This window comes from Mchenga conophoros, linkage group LG18, assembly GCF_057382185.1.
Source record: "Mchenga conophoros isolate Kocher_MC1m ecotype Shallow Benthic linkage group LG18, M_conophoros_male_GT1.1, whole genome shotgun sequence".
In the NCBI taxonomy this organism is placed as follows: Eukaryota; Metazoa; Chordata; class Actinopteri; order Cichliformes; family Cichlidae; genus Mchenga; species Mchenga conophoros.
Genome location: NC_140543.1, coordinates 32,205,574 through 32,225,033, shown reverse-complemented (window position 1 = coordinate 32,225,033; position 19,460 = coordinate 32,205,574). Strand labels below are relative to the sequence as shown.

The 19,460-nt window shown below is 39.7% G+C and overlaps 1 protein-coding gene across 1 annotated transcript in view; it reads right to left on the bottom strand.

The window, feature by feature from the left end:
* tox (thymocyte selection-associated high mobility group box) overlaps positions 1-18,902 on the bottom strand; it is a 63,335-nt gene extending 44,433 nt beyond the window's left edge. Inside the window, exon 1 of the mRNA XM_085255010.1 lies at positions 18,272-18,902. Within this exon, the coding sequence (XP_085111136.1) occupies positions 18,272-18,376 (105 nt within the window). The 5' untranslated portion in view covers positions 18,377-18,902. The remainder of the gene's footprint in view (positions 1-18,271) is intronic.
* Positions 18,903-19,460: the final 558 nt, after the last annotated feature.

Genomic DNA, 19,460 nt, shown 5'->3' with positions numbered 1-19,460 from the left:
TATCTGCTCAGTTTATCAAGACACCACATATTTTCAAAAGCGCTCCGACGTTTTCGGAGACGTCTGTTACCCACTAGCTCGTTAGCTAGGCGGGGGCAAGGCTAACTAGAGCCGTGAGAACACCGGACTCCCGGCAAATCGTTTTCAAACCCACCGCCGTCTTTCGCTAGTCAGGTTAAACATATATATAAGTCACTTAGATAACTTAAAAATGTTATTGTTTGGCTTTCTTTAGTATTTTATTTGTTCCTGAGTAAATCGGTTTGGCTGAGATTAAAGTTATAGTTTTTGCACAGCTAAAACTGTCAAGCAGACAGCTGATTATCAGAAGTGTGAGACGCTGGAGAATATACTCCGGTGTCCTGTTATATTTTAGAAAGCAAGGAGTTTATTAAACTTCACCGAAACAATCTGCAAATTTCATTAAAAATTAATAAACTACCATCTTGTCTTTATTTTTAGTTAGCACAAACACTTCAAGCTGTAAGCTAATGATAGTTATATAAGACCAGATGCTGCTGGTGCAATAAGCTGTACGTCCAATGGATGATGATCTGATTAGTCGACTAATCGCAAAAATAATCGGTGACTAGTCGACTATCAAAATAATCGTTTGTGGCAGCCCTAGTGATAATGGTATGTGTTATTATCCTAGAAGATCTGGCGGACCTGTTTGATAACAAACGTTCAGCTCAGCAGACCCTGTGATCAAAAAACGCACTTACAGAGGTCTATTGTGTCTAATAGCTATGTGTCATTACTAATGACCAAAAGAGAAGAAGATATTGAGAAATGTTTTTTTATTCACTGTTAAAAAAAAACAAAAAAACACTGCTGTTTGGTGCTGAGCAGAGAATGCATAGTGGCCTTTAGTAGTCTGCTGTTTTTACAGAGCAAGAGCAAAAGGCTGTAAGTTGGACTCGAACTCTGGCCACTGTATTTAAGCCATCCACCTGCTCAACCAGTGAGTTAAACTAATGTCCAACAGTGATGCATAAAAACAACTTTTTTTTAATGCATCAAATGCTGGGAGAATAAACCGTGTGAAGTTTTGCCTTTTGTAAGATGGAGCATTAGATGATGTCCTCGCTGCTGGAAATACTGTGGTTTAGGTGAAGGAGATGCCATGATAGAACATGCAGGAGGCAGGACGCGGGACAACCACAGCACGAATAGCAGACCCACTGATATTCCAGACAGGTTTTCTTTTTTACCCTACTGGTTTTGTATGATGTTATAGAAAGTGGATGTTTCTAAGCTGTTCATCTCAGGGACACAGGTATAACTGTAAGAGGCAGAAGTAACAACAAATGCCGTCGGACTAAGGGCCTGCTCCAAGTGTGTCAATGTAACAGATGTCAGTAATTGTGTTGGGCAGCAGTAAACAGTAAACTGCTAAACTATGAAGTGAAAGTCACTCTAGAGCTGTGGGGGGCTGTAAATCAGATCACACCTAAATGTCTGCAGTTTTATCACCAGAAAGCTTCCACAGTTACACAGCTTTAACTTGTTACACAACTAATTATACAATGATGTTATGCACAATTTCCTCATGGCATGACCAGCATTTCCTATATAACTGCAAGAAATTTTAATACCTGAAAGAACTTCAGAGCGTGCATTCACTTTTGCTATGTTTTCGTTTACTGTCTTGCAGCAGGACTTGAGGTTTACATTGTGATAGTAACATTTATGAAAATCCATCATAAACAAGCACCTTTGTGAAAAAAGTCTGACCTTTCCTGAGAGAATTAAATTGACACTGACACGTCACACTCCATGCACTGAGACGAGCAGCAGAATCACAGAAAAGTTTGTTTGAAGTCTCAGATAGTTTATAAGAGAAGAGGAAACAGGGTCAAAGCAGATACAAGTTTACACATTTCTAATGTGACAAAGTTATTTCAATCTATCCATGGTAATTAGCAGTTCACTGCAACAGTTATGATTGTATGATCAGGAACAAAAGCTGAGTGCTAAAAAAAATAAAAAAAATAAATACGGGCCGCAACAGCTCTTGAATAATGCCTCGGGAACTGATCCAATCTCTTCTACGACAATTGATCCAAGTCATTGTCACTAATACAGTACACACACACACAGAACAATGCAGCAACGAATGCAGTATGTGATTTGATTGCAATATGTTTGTTTTGGAAATGAAATCCTGATAATTAGTCCCTTCTGGCAGCGCACTGTCTCTGCCCGTCTGTTCCGTTTGGCATCCCTCCACCAACCAGGAGTCCCTCGCCACCCTGTCCCCATGATTCCACCAACTGAAACACTTTCAGACACACCGGCACACAAGCAACAGTGCTGAAACTCACCCAATCGTGCGGGGCCCCCCCCCCCGCACGGTTGGCATGATGTTCAGTAGCGTGTATGACAGCCAACTTGGACAGACGGACGGACAGATTGATTGGTTGTGTTCTGATAGATAATTAGATGAAATGCCGACACTTTGGAGAGTGCTATAGGAGTAAGACTATTGTAGAGGTACTGTACAACTTTTTAAATACCCAGCACTGCTGATATATGACAAGAGCATTCTAGCAGTCCAGCATAGCACTTTGTTACTCAAAGAGCAGGTTAGTTCTCACTCACTGTTCTCACTCACTGTGCACAGAAGCACATTTTCATACTGCTGATATGTCATTTTAAAGTCACTGCCAAATCCCTATTAATTCATTTTTTGTAATCCTGAGTGACAGCGATTGTTCTTTAAAAATGCTAATACTTCCATCAGGGTTTGGTGAGGAGTGCATTCTTTTTCACAGTGGAGAGGATCGTCTGTTTATGACATGGCTGTGAGCCAGCAATTACAATATACAGTAAGCTAAGTCAGCCAGCTCATGTGGAGCAGATTTATTATTACATGAACACAGAGCATGTTCCCTGCAGGCGTACCCTGAGCCTGAGGAGAACAGGGTGTGATGATGATGATAATGTAAAGTCCCCCAAGGTGACTTAGAATGCTTTAACAAATAACCTGTCGGCTTTGGTAAAAGCCGGCATGTTTGTTGGGTTAATTTGGGGTTGTATGAAAACCTGCAGTCGACATCTAAGAGTCTGTTAACTGGTGATGTTGTATTATTAAGCCTTGGCTCACCCCAAGGATTTGACGCTCCCAAGTTTGTCAATTCACTGTTTTCATGGTATGTCCTGGACCCCTAGATTGGTCGGATACTTCCTCAGAAGGAAGCTGAAAGCCAGTTTTAGGAAGCAATAGCAGAGGCTGTGACCCAGTTCTTGAAAAACTCATACTTGTGGTGAAATGGGGAGTCCACATAACCACCTGCACATAAACCATCTCAAAAGCTACTGATCTGGGATGCCAGCAGCCTTTAAGTAAGCACTCTTAAGACATCTGTTGGATGAAGATGGTTAATGCCAAAATGGTGCATATGAAGGTAAAGAAGCAAATTAAACTTATTCTACTTTAAAATAGCCGGGATCTGAACCAGAGGCAGTAAGACCATTGATGGACATTGATGTCAAAGTGTCAGATAAAGTGATATGGAGAGGCAGCTGATTATTGCTATGTGGTTTCTTTGTCACCAAACAATCCAGCATCACCTGCCATAACACAATACTTACTAACAACCTACAGAAAGTAAAGAGAGCCAAACCTATAGTTCAGTTACCATGTTCAGTAAGAGAAAATAATCATGATACAGTACATTATATGCACTAAACTAAAATATGTGCAAGATGTGACAAGTTCAGTTCTCTATTTTCGCTTATTCCATCTTTTTCTTTCTTTAAAAAAATAAAATAAAAAATCTCTGTGTTTCACAAATCCTCGTCTTTCCCCTTGCTGTCTACTAGGACTGCAACAATTCATCGAGTAACTTGAATAACTCAATTAGAAAAAGTCCTCAACGCAAATTTTTTTGCTCCAATGCTTCAGTTGTCACTATGGAAGGAGTTTAACATGAAGCCAGAGTCGGTCTATACACACACGCGTTCACACACACACACACACACACACACACACACACACACACACACGCGTTAAGAGCAAAGAGGCGAATGAAGAGACGGCAAAAAGAGCAGTGTTTGTTACTGTAACTGCCATTAAAACCTTTACTGACAACAGCTGGCAGAAATCAAACCCCCTGTTCAATAAGATCCAAGTGAAGAAAAGCAAACTTTGTAGCTGCGCCCATCCATGGCTGTTTGTTTTACACAGCAGGGTGTATGAGGCCATATTTATGTAGATTAATATAAAATATAAGTATTAACTCATTCACTGCCAGCCATTGGCAGTGAATGAGTTAAACCCATTGACTCATTCACTGCCATTGACGGCTATAGACGTCAATGGCAGTGAATGAGTTAAGATTAATTAAAAATATGAAAACAAGAGCTTTTTTCACCCCCTTCTTCTACAGGACAGTAAAAATATACCTCGACCGGTAAAACGCTGTTAGGTTGGACACTGAATGATTATTAACATTAAATATTAACATCTACACCATCATCAAGTCCTTTTTTTTCTGGACCAGGAAACATTGCATCAAAATACAGGGCAAAGAAGACTGCTCGCCATTCTTCATTGCAGGCACCACGTATTCTTTTTACAGGCTTAAAGGCACACACACTCACCCCTTCACTTGCACACTTAAACATGTAAACACACTCACAGGAACACACACCAAATCTCCCTCATATCCAGGAGACACAAAACTGTCAGAACTCCTTTGCTACATATTAATGTAAGAAAGCCTTCCACAGTAAAGGCAGTTTGATTTTACGCCTTACTTTAGGTTGCATGTACACCTTGACATGACTGTACTTGTGATTATTTTACATTTAAGAACATGTTTTCTTTAAGATTATGATATTGCATGTAAACACAATGCGAGGGTTTAGGTTTTTCACAGATGTTGTATGCAGTTAAACTATTAAAACACTGCAATTTTTAAACACATGAACAGTTTGATTTGAACAACCTGTATTTTTTCTTTAGAATATTTATTGCTGCTCATTAACAACACAAAATAATCCATAGAATACTGAAATAACTAGATTACTCGATAGCTACAGCTTACTGTCTATCCCCCATGTTTTTCTGTTCTTGTCTCATGCCCTGCTTTTTCCGCCATGTTCACTTTTTCCTCAGTATTTGCTTTAGAAATACCTCACCCAGCTTACCCAATCATCATGTTTACATTAGGCTCTCTCTCTTTCTCTCAGTGAGTCTTTATTCATTCCTTTCTCACTTGCATACAGTTTCACCACAAATACTTGTGTTGACATATATGCACTTATGTTACTTCACGGTACTTCAGATTTACAGTGAATTCACTTTTGGATCAAATTACCTTCTCCTTTTCACATCTGTTCAGAGTCACTATGAGCGCTGTCAGCCAATCACAGTTCAGCACAACTCACTTCTGTATATACTTTCATTAAAACTAGCAGCTGGCCACAGGGATGACGAGCCTGATGCTCTTTACCTTCTGTTTCTTTGTTAACAAAAAGTACAAAACCCAGAAATGAACTAGAAGAATGAAGCACACATTGTTGCTCCAATTAAAAATACACCATGCCATCTGGCAGCGAGAGCACAGTCCAGCTGATGTCAATCAATGTTACGTGCAACACAAATGACGCCCTACAAATAAGACAGGGGGTGTGAAACATTTAGTGAATTCTAAGATTTACAAAAATAACACATTGACAATAACTTCTATATTTTCACAGCTGGATGTGGGGATGAGCACTACATTGTGTAACTAAATAACCTGCAACTGCACATAAGTCATTGGCCCTGATGCAATGTTGGTTAAACTTACAAGTTTAATGATCAATCACAGAGCGTGCCAGAACATGTCTGTTGTTTTTCTACCACAACGCATAAACTTTGGGTGCCTACTAACTCTCCAACAGAGGGTGAGAAAGAAGAAGTGCCTCACTAGCGGCACAGAGGTACAGGGAGGAGAGGGAGACCAAAATCTAAAAAGCAGATCTGCCCACAGATTTTTTTGTTAGGTACTTTTTGGGGGAAAATAAATCAAAACAAACTACATCTGAACATCTACATTCAATTCAATTCAATTTTATTTATATAGCGCCAAATCACAACAAAAGTTGCCTCAAGGCACTTCATAGATACAGAGGAAAAACCCAACAATCATATGACCCCCTATGAGCAAGCAGTTTGGCGACAGCGGGAAGGAAAAACTCCCTTTTAACAGGAAGAAACCTCCGGCAGAACCAGGCTCATCTGCTGCGACCGGTTGGGGTGAGAGAAGGAAGACAGGATAAAAGACATGCTGTGGATGCGAGACAGAGATTAATAATAACAGATATGATTCAATGCAGAGACTATTAACACATAGTGAGTGAGAAAGGTGACTGGAAAGGAAAAACTCAATGCATCATGGGAATCTCCGGCAGCCTACGTCTATTGCAGCATAACTAAGGGAGGATTCAGGGTCACCTGGTCCAGCCCTAACTTTAGCAAAAAGGAAAGTTTTAAGCCTGATCTTGAAAGTAGAGATAGTGTCTGTCTCCTGAATCCAAACTGGAAGCTGGTTCCACAGAAGAGGGGCCTGAAAACTGAAGGCTCTGCCTCCCATTCTACTTTTAAATACTCTAGGAACAACAAGTAGGCCTGCAGTGCGAGAGCGAAGTGCTCTAATAGGGTGATATGAATCTGGTTAGATACCATATTTCTAAGATTTTCAGGGCCAAGTACAATAACCTCAGTTTTATCTGAATTAAGAAGCAGAAAGTTAGCGGCCATCCAGGTCTTTACGTCTTTAAGACATTCCTGCAGTTTAACTAATTGGTGTGTGTTATCTGGCTTCATGGACAGATAGAGCTGGGTGTCATCTGCATAGCAGTGAAAATTTATGCTATGTCTTAAAATGATACTGCCTAAGGGAAGCATGTATAGTGTAAACAGAATTGGTCCTAGCACTGAACCCTGTGGAACTCCATAATTAACCTCAGTGTGTGAAGAGGACTCTCCATTTATATGTACAAATTGGAGTCTATTAGATAGATATGATACAAACCACTGCAGTGCAGTACCTGTAATACCTACAGCGTGCTCTAATCGCTCTAATAGGATATTATGGTCAACAGTATCGAACGCTGCACTAAGGTCTAGCAGGACAAGCACAGAGATGAGTCCACTGTCAGAGGCCATAAGAAGATCATTTGTAACCTTCACTAAAGCTGTTTCTGTGCTGTGATGAGCTCTGAAACCTGACTGAAACTCTTCAAATAAACCATTCCTCTGCAGATGATCTGTTAGCTGTTTGACAACTACTCTTTCAAGGATTTTTGATATGAAAGGAAGGTTGGAGATTGGCCTATAATTAGCTAAGACTGCTGGGTCTAGAGATGGCTTTTTGAGTAAAGGTTTAACTACAGCCAGCTTGAAGGCCTGTGGTACATAGCCGATCATTAGAGATAGGTTGATCATATTTAAGATCGAAGAATTAATTAATGGCAGGACTTCTTTGAGCAGTTTTGTACGAATGGGGTCTAAAAGACACGTTGATGGTTTGGAGGAAGTAATTATTGAAGTTAACTCAGAAAGATCAATTGGAGAAAAAGAGTCTAACTTAACATCAATGGTACTAAGAGTAGCTGTAGATAATATTACATCTGTGGGATGATTATTGGTAATTTTTTCTCTAATGATAAAAATTTTATTTGTGAAGAAGTTCATGAAGTCATTACTAGTTAACGTTAAAGGGATGGTTGGCTCAAAAGAGCTCTGACTTTTTGTCAGCCTGGCTACAGTGCTGAAGAGAAACCTGGGGTTGTTCTTATTTTCTTCAATCAGTGATGAATAGTAAGATGTTCTGGCTTTGCGGAGGGCAGCAAACTATTTCTCCAGGCTAAATGATGATCCTCTAAATTTGTGACATTCCATTTCCTCTCCAGCTTACGAGTCATCTGCTTTAGGGTACGTGTTTGAGAATTATACCACGGAGTCAGGTACTTCTGATTTGAGACCTTAGTTTTCACAGGAGCTACAGTATCCAGAGTCGTACGTAGTGAGGAGGTAAAATTATTAACAAGATAATCGACCTCTGTTGGGGTAGCGTTCAGATAGCTGCTCTGCTCTGTGTTGGTACAGGGCATTGAAGATGATAACAGTAGGTGGATTATATTCTTAAACTTAGTTACAGCGCTTTCAGAAAGACATCTACTTTGATAAAGTCTACTCTCCACCGCTGTGTAATCAATTATTGTAAATGTAAATGCTATCAGGAAATGATCAGACAGGAGAGGGTTTTCAGGAAACACTGTTAAATGTTCAGTTTCTATGCCATATGTTAAAACAAGATCTAGAGTGTGATTAAAGTGGTGGGTGGGTTCTTTTACATTTTGAGAGAAACCAATTGAGTCTAATAACAGATTAAATGCCATGTTGAGGCTGTCATTTTTAGCATCTACATGGATGTTAAAATCACCCACAATAATTATTTTATCTGAGCTGAGCACTAAATAAGATAAAAAGTCTGAGAAATCAGACAGAAACTCTGTGTAAGGCCCAGGTGGACGATAGATGGTAACAAGTAAGACTGGTTTCTGAGTTTCACAGCTGGGGTGGACGAGGCTAAGCATCAGGCTTTCAAATGAATTAAAAGTCTGTCTTGGTCTTTTGTTAATTAATAGGCTGGTGTGAAAAATTGCTGCCACACCGCCCCCTCAGCCTGTGCTTCGAGATTTCTGGTAGTTAGAATGACTCGGGGGTGTTGATTCGTTGAAACTATTGAACTATTGAAATCGCGTTTGAATTTGCACTTGTTTTTTGCTTTGACTTTGCGATCGCGCGAACTGTGTATAGAGAGCGGCAGCACTGATTGGTAAGTCACAGATTAATTGCGCAACAATTCCTCTGGCATCGTCTTATCAACTATCAAACATGACAAGTGAAATCTCCTGCAGCAAGCTTGAACATGTGAGAGAGGTTGATTGCGCAGAGAATTGCTGATCGTTATGTAAGTATGTGTGTAAAAGCAGATGGATTTACGCAGGTATTTTAGTTCTGCAGAGCCAAACAAGACAGGTCAGGGTGAAGAAGGGGCAGCCAAAGAAAAGCCTACCACAAAACGGAAAAGTCATGACAAATCAGACTATGAGGCAAAAGGAAAGCGCAGCTTTTTTGGTTTCATGGACAAAAGAATTTATGTGGCTGGAATATGACGAGCTAAATAACATAATGTTCTGCCGGGTGTGTTGTGAGTTTCCCTCGATTTCTGAGTCGACAAGCGCCTTTGTTACTGGGACCAGTCATTTTAAGAAAGACCCCATCAGAACCCATGAGAAATGCAAGAAATGCATTATTGCTCAGTCTGCAGTATCTTTCCCAGAACAAACACCAATTGCAAAAAACATACTAAAAATAAACCAAGTACAACAAGAAGTCCTGAAAAAGCTGTTTAGAACAGCGTACTATGTTGTAGAGTGAACTACCACTGGCAAGATTTAGCAGTCTTTGCAAACTTCAAAAAGCAAATGTCCTAGATCTTGGTTCCACTTGCCTCTTACTGAACACTGATTCATGTTCTACACAGTTCTTGCAAGTTCATAGAAATTTCTGTTCAATTAGAACCAAATATTTGAGTTGATGATTGTAATTTGTTGTAATTTGTGTTTGAAAATTTTTTAGATTGATGTTTTGTTTCCTTTACAATATTATACATTAAAGTATAACAAGGAAACAAAACATTAATGAAAAAATTGTCCTTTTTTTTTTTTTCTTTTTTTTTTTTTTATTCGGGCTACTTAAATTTATTTTGGGCTACCAAAAACTGAATAGTGCCTGCCCGAAGGGCTAACAGGGATTTTGACATTTTGCGAGCCCTGCTTTTAGCCATAAACAAGCACAGTTTCAGAAGCTAGAAGATGTTACCTTACATATCAAGTCTTCAGGCATCTGGCCTTCTGTGATAACACTTCCATTAGCATACAGGGAGAATTTCTGTGAGAAGAGCTAGTTGTAAAACAAACTCTAAACAGGATACTGGCGACCTGTGGACATGAACACTTTAAATTTGCCCTCCTGTTCACTGAGAGGATCTCTGAGTAGAACAAGAACTGCTAGCTGAAAGCCCTCCGAGAGGCAGATGAAACATTCAGGAACACAACGACAACAGCAACTGAACTTTTAAAATGAGACAGAGGGGAATTGTTTATTACTAAATTAATTGCAAATGGCAATCAATTTACCAATGGACAAATGCCCAAGTAAAGTGGAGAACAGTGTATATGCAGATGAAATAGAAAGTTGTATATTAAAATAGAGCTGGGCGATAGAATGATAACGATATGTATTGCGAAATAACTTTTTCTCAATAGAAAAGTTAAACTATTGCGATAGGCCTCATTAGGGCTGGGCCATATTATACCGTTCACGGTAATACCGGTATAATGTTAGGCAACGATAGGGAAATGAAACATCGCGATAGAATGGGAGTAAAACGCGCATGCGCAGTGCCTTTGTTTTCATATGCACATGGCCGCTTGTTGAGTGAAACAGATGAACCAGAATTGGTTTGTAAAAATGGTGCAACTTCAGTGATGTGGAACTGGTTTGGTGTTTGTCCGTCAGATACACGACAAAGCACATTTTTTTGCAGAACATGCAAGCGGCCGTTGTTATTGTCGTATTTGTCGGACTAAGATGCTCTTAAATCTGGGAGTAATCTGGGTCCTAAACTCCGTATTCTTCAGGTCAAACAACACTGCAGCATCACTGAGAGTTCAAAACTGTCTAAATTCTTTCATCTTTAATAAAACGATCAGCATTGCTGCTTTACCAGGTGTAACTATAAAGTTTAACTTCCAGGCATCCATGAAAACAAAATGTATTACATTTAACGGAGTTAGAAGTTAGCAGGAAGCTAGCGGAAGTTAGCTCGCTAGTTTCGCTAGTTACCTAAGCATGATATTGCATGTTCTGACTGAGAGATTTCTGAAAAAATTCAAACGTACAGCTCTGCTATCACTTCCAACATGAATGAAGACAGGAAACTAAACAGCAGTGATGTTTGTAGGGTTACTGAAGTTGGGCTAGCTGGTATATAATGATGTGCTACGTGATCGCTAGCGACACAGCTATGTTAGCATAACATAAACAGTGAAGCTGGAGGACGAACACTAACACTTTTCCACTTATAAAAGTTAACGTTAAAGTTCCTGATAGTTAGAGACAAACGCAATCGCATGGCAGGATGCTGTAAACGGACCAAACTTCAGTCAGGAGAACAACTGAGATAATCCATCCACAATACGAGGTTAGTCATTAGTATACTGCAACAACATGGGAATAGAGCAGCTGCCAGAGAATTCAACATTAATGAATCAATGGTACAGAAGTGGAGGAAGCAAGAAGAATGAGTTTAATAAAGTTTGATTTATCTGACTGCTTTGTTTCGCTTAATGTGCCTTATAATCCCGTGCACCTTATGGTCCAAAAAATACGTACTGCACACTGCAGTTTAATGTTGCAAAGCACCTCTTTTTAACTTCAGTGGATATTATACATGGTTATGCTCAGGATATGTCAGCCCATTTCTACTGGAAATGCCTTTTGGTTAAACTTTCAGCAAGGAATTTACATTTGCACTGTTACATTTTTATAAAGCTTTAATGTACATAAAAACCAGCTTCTTGTTTAAGTGAAAATAAATGGAAGGTTGTCTTTTTGCGCTATTAATGTTGTGGAGTTGTATTTTGTCTCGCATCAAATATATCGTCAGTTATATCGTTATCGCAAATTTTCAAATATATATCGTGATAAATATTTTTGGCCATATCGCCCTGCTCTAGGCCTCATCTCTCCTGTCCTCTTAAAAAAAAAAAAGAAGAAGAACAGCCAATTAGGGCTGGGCAATATGGACTAAAATTCATATCGCGATATAATTTAAAGCATGTGCAGTAACAATATATATCACGATATATTCTTTTCTTCTGTATAACGCATTTTCCACACTGTAAGGCACACTTAAAATCCTTTAATTTTCTCAAAAATTGAGAGTGTGCCTTATGTATGAATTCTGGTTGTGCTTACTGACCTCGAACTGATTTTGGCTGCAGAAATCTGTTAAAAAATGTTTTAGTACAACTTTGGTAAGCCGCACTGCTTGATGGATTGTCAGGTCCCAAAGTCAAACGAACACTAAGCGTTAAAAACGGTCTAAATTATTTCATCTTTAATAAAATCATCAGCGTTGCTGCTTTATCGGGTGTAACAATGAAGTTTAATATCCATGCATCCATGAAAACAGAATTTATTAAATTTAACGGAGTTAGAAGTTAACAGGAAGTTAGCTCGCTAGTTTACACCTAAACATTTCATACCATGTTCTGACTGAGAGATTTTTGAAACTAATTAAAACGTACAGCTCTGCTACCACTTCCAACATAAATGAAGACAGAAAACTAAACAGCAGTGACGTTTGCAGGGTTACTGAAGTTGGACTACCTGGTATATAATGTTGTGCTACGTGATTGCTAGCAATACAGCTATGTTAGCATAACATTAGCACAGTGAAGCTGGAGGATAAACGCCAACTTTTTTTCCACTCGATAAAAGTTAATGTGTGGGATTCTGGTGGTCAGGGACAAATGCAATCGTATAGCAGGATGCTATACACGGGCCAAACTTCAGCTAGGAGAACAACTGAGATTATTCATCCACAATACGAGGTTAGTTATTAATATACTGCAACAACATGGGAATAGAGCAGCTGCGAGAGAATTCAACATTAATGAATCAATGTTACGGAAGTGGAGGAAGCGCAGTTTTTGGCTTTCCCCATATTTCAAGAGTGAGAGACGAGATCTCTTTGCTATGACTGTCGCCCGCCATAATTTGCAGATGAGAATGGTTTTAGCCGCTGCGATGCTTTCGACCAAAACAGGCACAGCTTGATGACATCATCAACATGCGCTATCACGATAGAGTCAAAATCTCTGTCGTTGGCTAAATTTATATCGTTTCTATCGTATATCGTTTATGTCGCCCACCCCTACAACCAATCCAAATTAACTAGCGCAGAGCCGAACCAATCACAGCCACAGCGTCACGTGACTTGTTACGTACAGCACAAGTGCCAAGCCGCACATGTGTATTTGTTTGGGAAGCAGCCAGCCGCCGTGCCGCCCGGGTAATGGAGGAAATGAGTGTGCTGACTAGAGAAAAATCAAACGAGAGTGTGACCGAAGGTTACCGAAGAGAAAACAGATGATGGTTCCAATGCCGGAGAGATTGTCGAACAGAAGAGCCACAGAAGTTCCGTAGTGTGAAGGTATTTCGGCTATTTCAAGTCTGACAAAAAAACAGAGTAGCGCGCACTGTAAATTGTGCTGAAAGCAAGTCTGAAAATACAATAAACCGGTGCATGCTCAATGACTGAAAACGCTAATTCGTCATTCGGGTTTTGGCAGACTAAAGTAACTGTTAAAACTGTTTGAAAAGCTAAGCTATACAACAAGGAGAGATTGAGAATTTCCTTTTAGTTCTCAGTTTATTTGATATTGACAAAAGTTAGTCAATTTTGTCTGTTCTTCTGTAAAACAAACTAAGATTTATTTTTAGAATTAATATTTTGTTTCTAAGTGGAATTGACAATTTAGTCTGTTTTGTTTGTTCTATTTTGAAACTTAAACACTTTAGCGGCTGCCTTTTATGTAGTTTGCAATATTTGCCTTTATTTATCTGAAAAAGTCTCATGTTCCTTAAGTACATCTACCCTGTTGAACTTATTATGGGAAATAAATATTTAAATAAAAACAAGCTGCTGATTATTTCACATTTTACTTGTGAGCAAAGGCACATTTAAATCTTACAAATATAGTTATTTGGCTTATATCGTGATATATATCGTTATCGCCTGAAATGAAAAAACATACCGTGATATGAAAAAATCTTATATCGCCCAGCTCTATATTAAAAGCACAAGCAATGTTGGACAGAGGTGGAAGAATCATGTGACAACAGAGTTGGGCGATGTATAAAAATTTTCCAACCGGCAATCGTCAGTCCAACAATCACCGATGGGCATTTGCGCATGCGCAGACTTTTTGATGGGCAGGGCAATGTTATCATATATATATATATATATATATATATATAGTCACCAATTTGGGATTTCTTTGGCTTTAAACCAGATGAAAGAGGTATACCTAAGGATGTGACCAAAGCGGCATGCCACTTGTGCAGATGTACAAATTGTTTGAGTACTTTGCCAGCAAAATACTCAAACACGACTAACTTGCATGAGCATGTACGTGTCCACCATCCACCTGAGTATGCTAGGCTATCACCAGCTTCTGCAGCTCCAACAACAAGCATTTGGGCGCACTCTGAGGAGGGTGCATTTGCTCGCAGATGAAAGAGGGTGCTGTTAAAACAGTGCTATTTTTTTCTGTTCGACTGCATCTATTAGCTCCATCATTATTAGCAAACTTACTCACTGGTAAATAAAGAAATAAATCGCCCTTGTAAAAACTATCGATATATTCGTCCAATCACCCAACCCTATGTGACAACAACCTCTTATTGAACTTTACACCCATTAACATGTAGCAAGTGTCCTTGGGCAAGACACTTTACCCTACTTACCTACTGGTGTTGGCCAGAGGGGCCGATGGCGCGATATGGCAGCCTCGCTTCTGTCAGTCTGCCCCAGGGCAGCTGTGGCTACAACTGTAGCTGCCTCCACCAGTGTGTGAATGTGAGAGTGAATGAATAGTGGTATTGTAAAGCGCTTTGGGTGCCTTGAAAAGCGCTATATAAATCCAATCCATTATTATTATTATTAACACATCTGTAAAATTCTGACTGTATTCAGACATGCTGCACAGTTTACTTGCAATTCTTCAAGGTTTTTATTTGCAGCCAATTGCATGCCAGAAGGCTCGGCTGTAAACTATCTCTTTATATTTATTTTTGTTTTTTTATTACATTTCTCCACACAACCAAGCTACTCATTATTTTTGCACCAACATTTTTCTTTTTATTAAACACCCTACATTATCAGTAGCTGTCATACTCAACCTTGAGAAATAGGTTGTTATGAATTGGCTATAAAGCAGCCTTAATGCAGAGCTCTAATCAGAATGGATTATTTTGGATTGATGGATAATTTAGCTTGTTTAATCCATTTGTTGATGAAGTGAGGATTCTAAGACCACATTCTGCCAAAGATATACAAACAGACACAGACAGTAACACAGAGAGACTCACAAGCTAAAAGTAGCATGGGCCTCACCGTGAAGCTATTCAATGCAGTGTATTTTAAGGGTGTAAATGGTAAATGGCCTGCATTACACCCTTTGGTGTAAGAGCAAAGGGTGCAATCAGACTTATTTTGCCACTTTAGAAAAGTAAAACTGCTCTGTATTTGAGGTTGAATTCCTGAAAACAGTCACTCATTTCAGATTCAGAGCCAACCAAGAAGCTCAAGTACGTCTTTAAAAGAACTGAATTAATGTTTAATCAACTCTCCTACTTTTGGCCTCTCTCCCTTTTCTTCAGTTTTTCTCTGCCTCTCTATGCAGTAATATGATCTCTTCTATCAGGCCGACAGGGCCGTGAATCAAGACACAGAGGAAAAAAAAAATATAGTACAAACCTTGGTGGCCCCACCCCCACTACACACACTCTACCTCCTCTGTGTGTGTGTGTGTGTGTGTGTGTGTGTGTGTGTGTGTGTGTGTGTGCGCGCGTCTCCCTCACTCGCATTCTCTCTCTCTCTCTCATCAACAACATCCCTACCCCCAACAACTCTCTCTCTCTTTCTCTTTCCAATCCCTACCCCCAACCACACAGGCTTGCTCTCTCTCCACATCCTCCGAGCTCTTATCTTCTATCTCTCCTTCCCTCTTTCTGAAACAAATACACACTAGCAACAACATGGCGCAGTGCTATATGGGGCCTTTCCACACTTGATGTGATTATGAGCTTAAAAACACAGCCCAGTATACACCACAGTGAGTTTGGTCATTACGGTAACAAATAAATAAATCAAAAAAAAAAAAAAATGGGGGAATAACTAACATATGTGCTGCTTACGCCCAATAACCACAGATTAAGGTCAGAGGTCACAACAGCTTTGTCATCACTTCTGCTCCATGACCTACAAACTGCATATAGTTTAGAAGTTCTCCAAATCTGCTATTTTTGTACTTTATTCAAAGAAAAATTACATTTATGCACCATCAGAGATCACACAGCACAGTCATGTCAGAGTCAAGAAATAGTCTCCCCACTTTTACCAAACTGCTTCATAATCCAAACAGAGCGGTGGCATACACAGACTCCATCAGCCGAGCATATTTCTTATTCCAGCACATATACACGTATATCAGCATATTTTATTATTGAACAAGAACTTAACAATGAGCATACTAATTTAAATATGTCTATCATTGGTTAACCACTTCAAGCAACTCAAGAAGTCTTGAACTCAAAATGGGCTTCACCAAAGGAAATATGGGTTCTCACTGATTTTAATCAACTTCCACTTTACAGCCCCATCCCATAATTTGTGATTTGTAAGTAAGTTCTCTCCATTTGAAGTGTCATTCTCTGATATATAATATTTTCTAACATCTGTCTTGTCAGCGAGCTCAACAGCACCGTAGCTGGTGTGACTGTTTCATTAGATGGTCTCCAGTTGTTCATGTGGCCAACAATGAAGGAACTATCCTGACGGTGGCATTTTTGGGGTTCCAGAGCTTCGGAAATAATCAGGTCTGAACTGTCGGGCAAAGACGCAATGGGACAGACCCAACCGTATGAGAAAGAGTTCAGTTAAACTCATCAGTGGAAACAAAGAAAAGGTGGAGTCAAAAGTTATGACATCAGGCTACAGGCCTGCCTTTGTTGGTTCCCCCGGTGCGCATTACATTTTACCCTCTGAAGTAGGTTACTAGCGACCAATCTAGGATTACGAGTAGAGTCTGGGTTAGGTTAACCTCCAACCTTTTTTCCAGCACTAGCTGAAAAGTTTCTACAGGAAAAAAAATGAAATGCAAACTTGAATGTATATAACCTGCTTTGGAAACTTAGTTCTTCTAGTTTCTGAACATTTGCATGTTTAGCTTGTGGCTAGAATGAAATCCAACCCTTACACTAATCCTACATGCTTTGTCAGTGACCTGATGGATATTTTGATGTTAAAAGGCCTTCATCCGATCATGAAAACTACTGCACGGGTTTGTTAGGAGAATTTCATATGACATGAGTATTTAATTTGAACTTCCAGTTGCTGTTGTTTGCATGGTATGTCAATAAAACAAATTGAAGTATAAAAGAAAATAGAGAGAAAGGGTTCAACACACCTTAACTACAGGTGCACAATTGACTTAGAATGATTTATTGATTAATAGTTCATTAAAGTCAGTATTTTCTTGTAATGAACTCATTATTACTATTTTTTTTACTTCTATTTAAAAGTACCAAACTACAAAATGAACCAGTCTATTTGAGACAGAGGATAATCGAGGTTAATAGTAGCAGTCAATTCACCTGGATGCAGTCATTAGCTAAACCTAATTAAATAATTAGGCAATTTTTCACTGTCAAATGGGCATGATTTGATTGAACCAAGACAATTTACTCTGACAAACATCCCCATACACTGGATGGGGATGGATTGTCCTTAACTGCAATCTACCTATAAGCTAAGCATCCACATCCACCCATCCTGGATCCCTATCAGGTCCAAGTTTCTACTGTAAATCTAACCCTGACCTTTGCTTCCCAAACTCCATTCACCTTGACCAAGATAGAATCAGAAACGAGTACTGCAAATTCTACACAAGATCACCTCTGTAAGCATACTACAAAAAGAGATCCTGGTTTCCTGTTTTCCTCCCTCATGCTTGCCATCTCTTTCATTCCAAACATCTTCTGTTTGGACTTCAAATATGCAGCATATTTAAACCCGATGGCCTTTCTATTACCAGTGGGCGTCTTTTTAATTATAGGTGTCATCACATCACAGACGACAAAGCCGGAATAAAATTACAGGCTCTGCACCCTCTAGTGAGTGAAAAATATAAAAAGAAGCACTCAAATGTAGTTACCTTCAGTAACTACGATAATTAACTGGAGCCTAACAAGCCAATTAATTACCCCTTAATTGGCAGGGCGCGGAACATGAACACGGAGAGGGGAGACAGCTGAGTGGGACTAATAAGTCAGAATAAGACAACACAAAAGTGTATTTTATCTGCTAACAGAAGAAGCCTATGTGCGGTAGTTTGCTTTCTTTCCCCCACTTACCTTGTTGGTCCCAAAGGCCGGGTCAGGGTAGGAAATCTGTCCCAATCTATTGTGGTCTGGCGCGGCTAGAGACTGAGGAGGAGGCGGGTAAACTGTTACATCCATGGCTGGAAATACATCCACTTCTCTTCCGAGTTTCTTTCCTTGCTTTTGTAATTTCAAAATTAAAGAGATTTAACAAAAACCTGAGCTTACTCTAAAAAAACAACTTTTTCAAAGACAAAACTAACTGGTGAAATAATTCTTAAACCAAGCTGTGAGAGGCAGCGAAGTTTTAGGCTGACGCTGTTCTCCACACACCGGCTTTCCTGCCCAAGAAACTGCTGCTCTGGGGAGCAAAGTTCCCTGTTCACGTACTTCTCACGTTAAAAACAAACGTTAAAATGAAGTAGTGCTTTTAAAAAGCACCGTTTCCTCTAGTGCGTCCGTTAGCCCTGTGTATGGTTCGGACAGGGGACGTCGTGGACCCTGTCTGTCCCTGCTTGGGACTCTGTTTGAATTTTCCTCCACTGCTGATGCTGCTGCTGCTGCTGATGCCGCCGCTGCGCGTGTGCTCAGTGCTGCGGTGCCTCGCGGACCAGTCATACAAAGAGCTTTTCTGTCAAGTTAGCGAGAGTTAGCCACAACGAAGCCGGAAGTACGTTTCACCTCACAAAGCCCGGGTTCTGTCAGGAGAAAAAAATAAGAGCTTAGCGATGACAATACAAATATTACCTTTTTCAGGCTTTTCGTAGAATTAACACGCTGACTAAAATAATGATGAATGATTTAAAAGAATATACTATTCCCCAGAGAGTGACTTTATTTTGGTGGTAACTGACTGTATGAGGCGTTTGCAGCTACCTTAGCAAAAAAAGATGGAGCTTATGGCAGCACGTGCTCCATCTAGAGGGGGGGGAGAGTGTTATAAGGTCCAGCCAGTGCTGTACAGTTAGCTGTTGTCTATGTATTAATTTTGACTGTCATCACCTTGAACAGCTTGTTGGCTTATCTGTTAAACTTTGGCTAATCATTATAGTTTAGTCTTACCAGGACATAGGTTTGCCAGAGACAAGGCAGGAATATTGTTGTTTCCCACTTTCTATGAAATGAACCTGTTCCAGAACACTCCAGAATTGTACATGCTTAATGACTCAGTCTGCTGAGGTATACTGAAATGTTGTTATGTATGAAAAACAAGTACACAAAA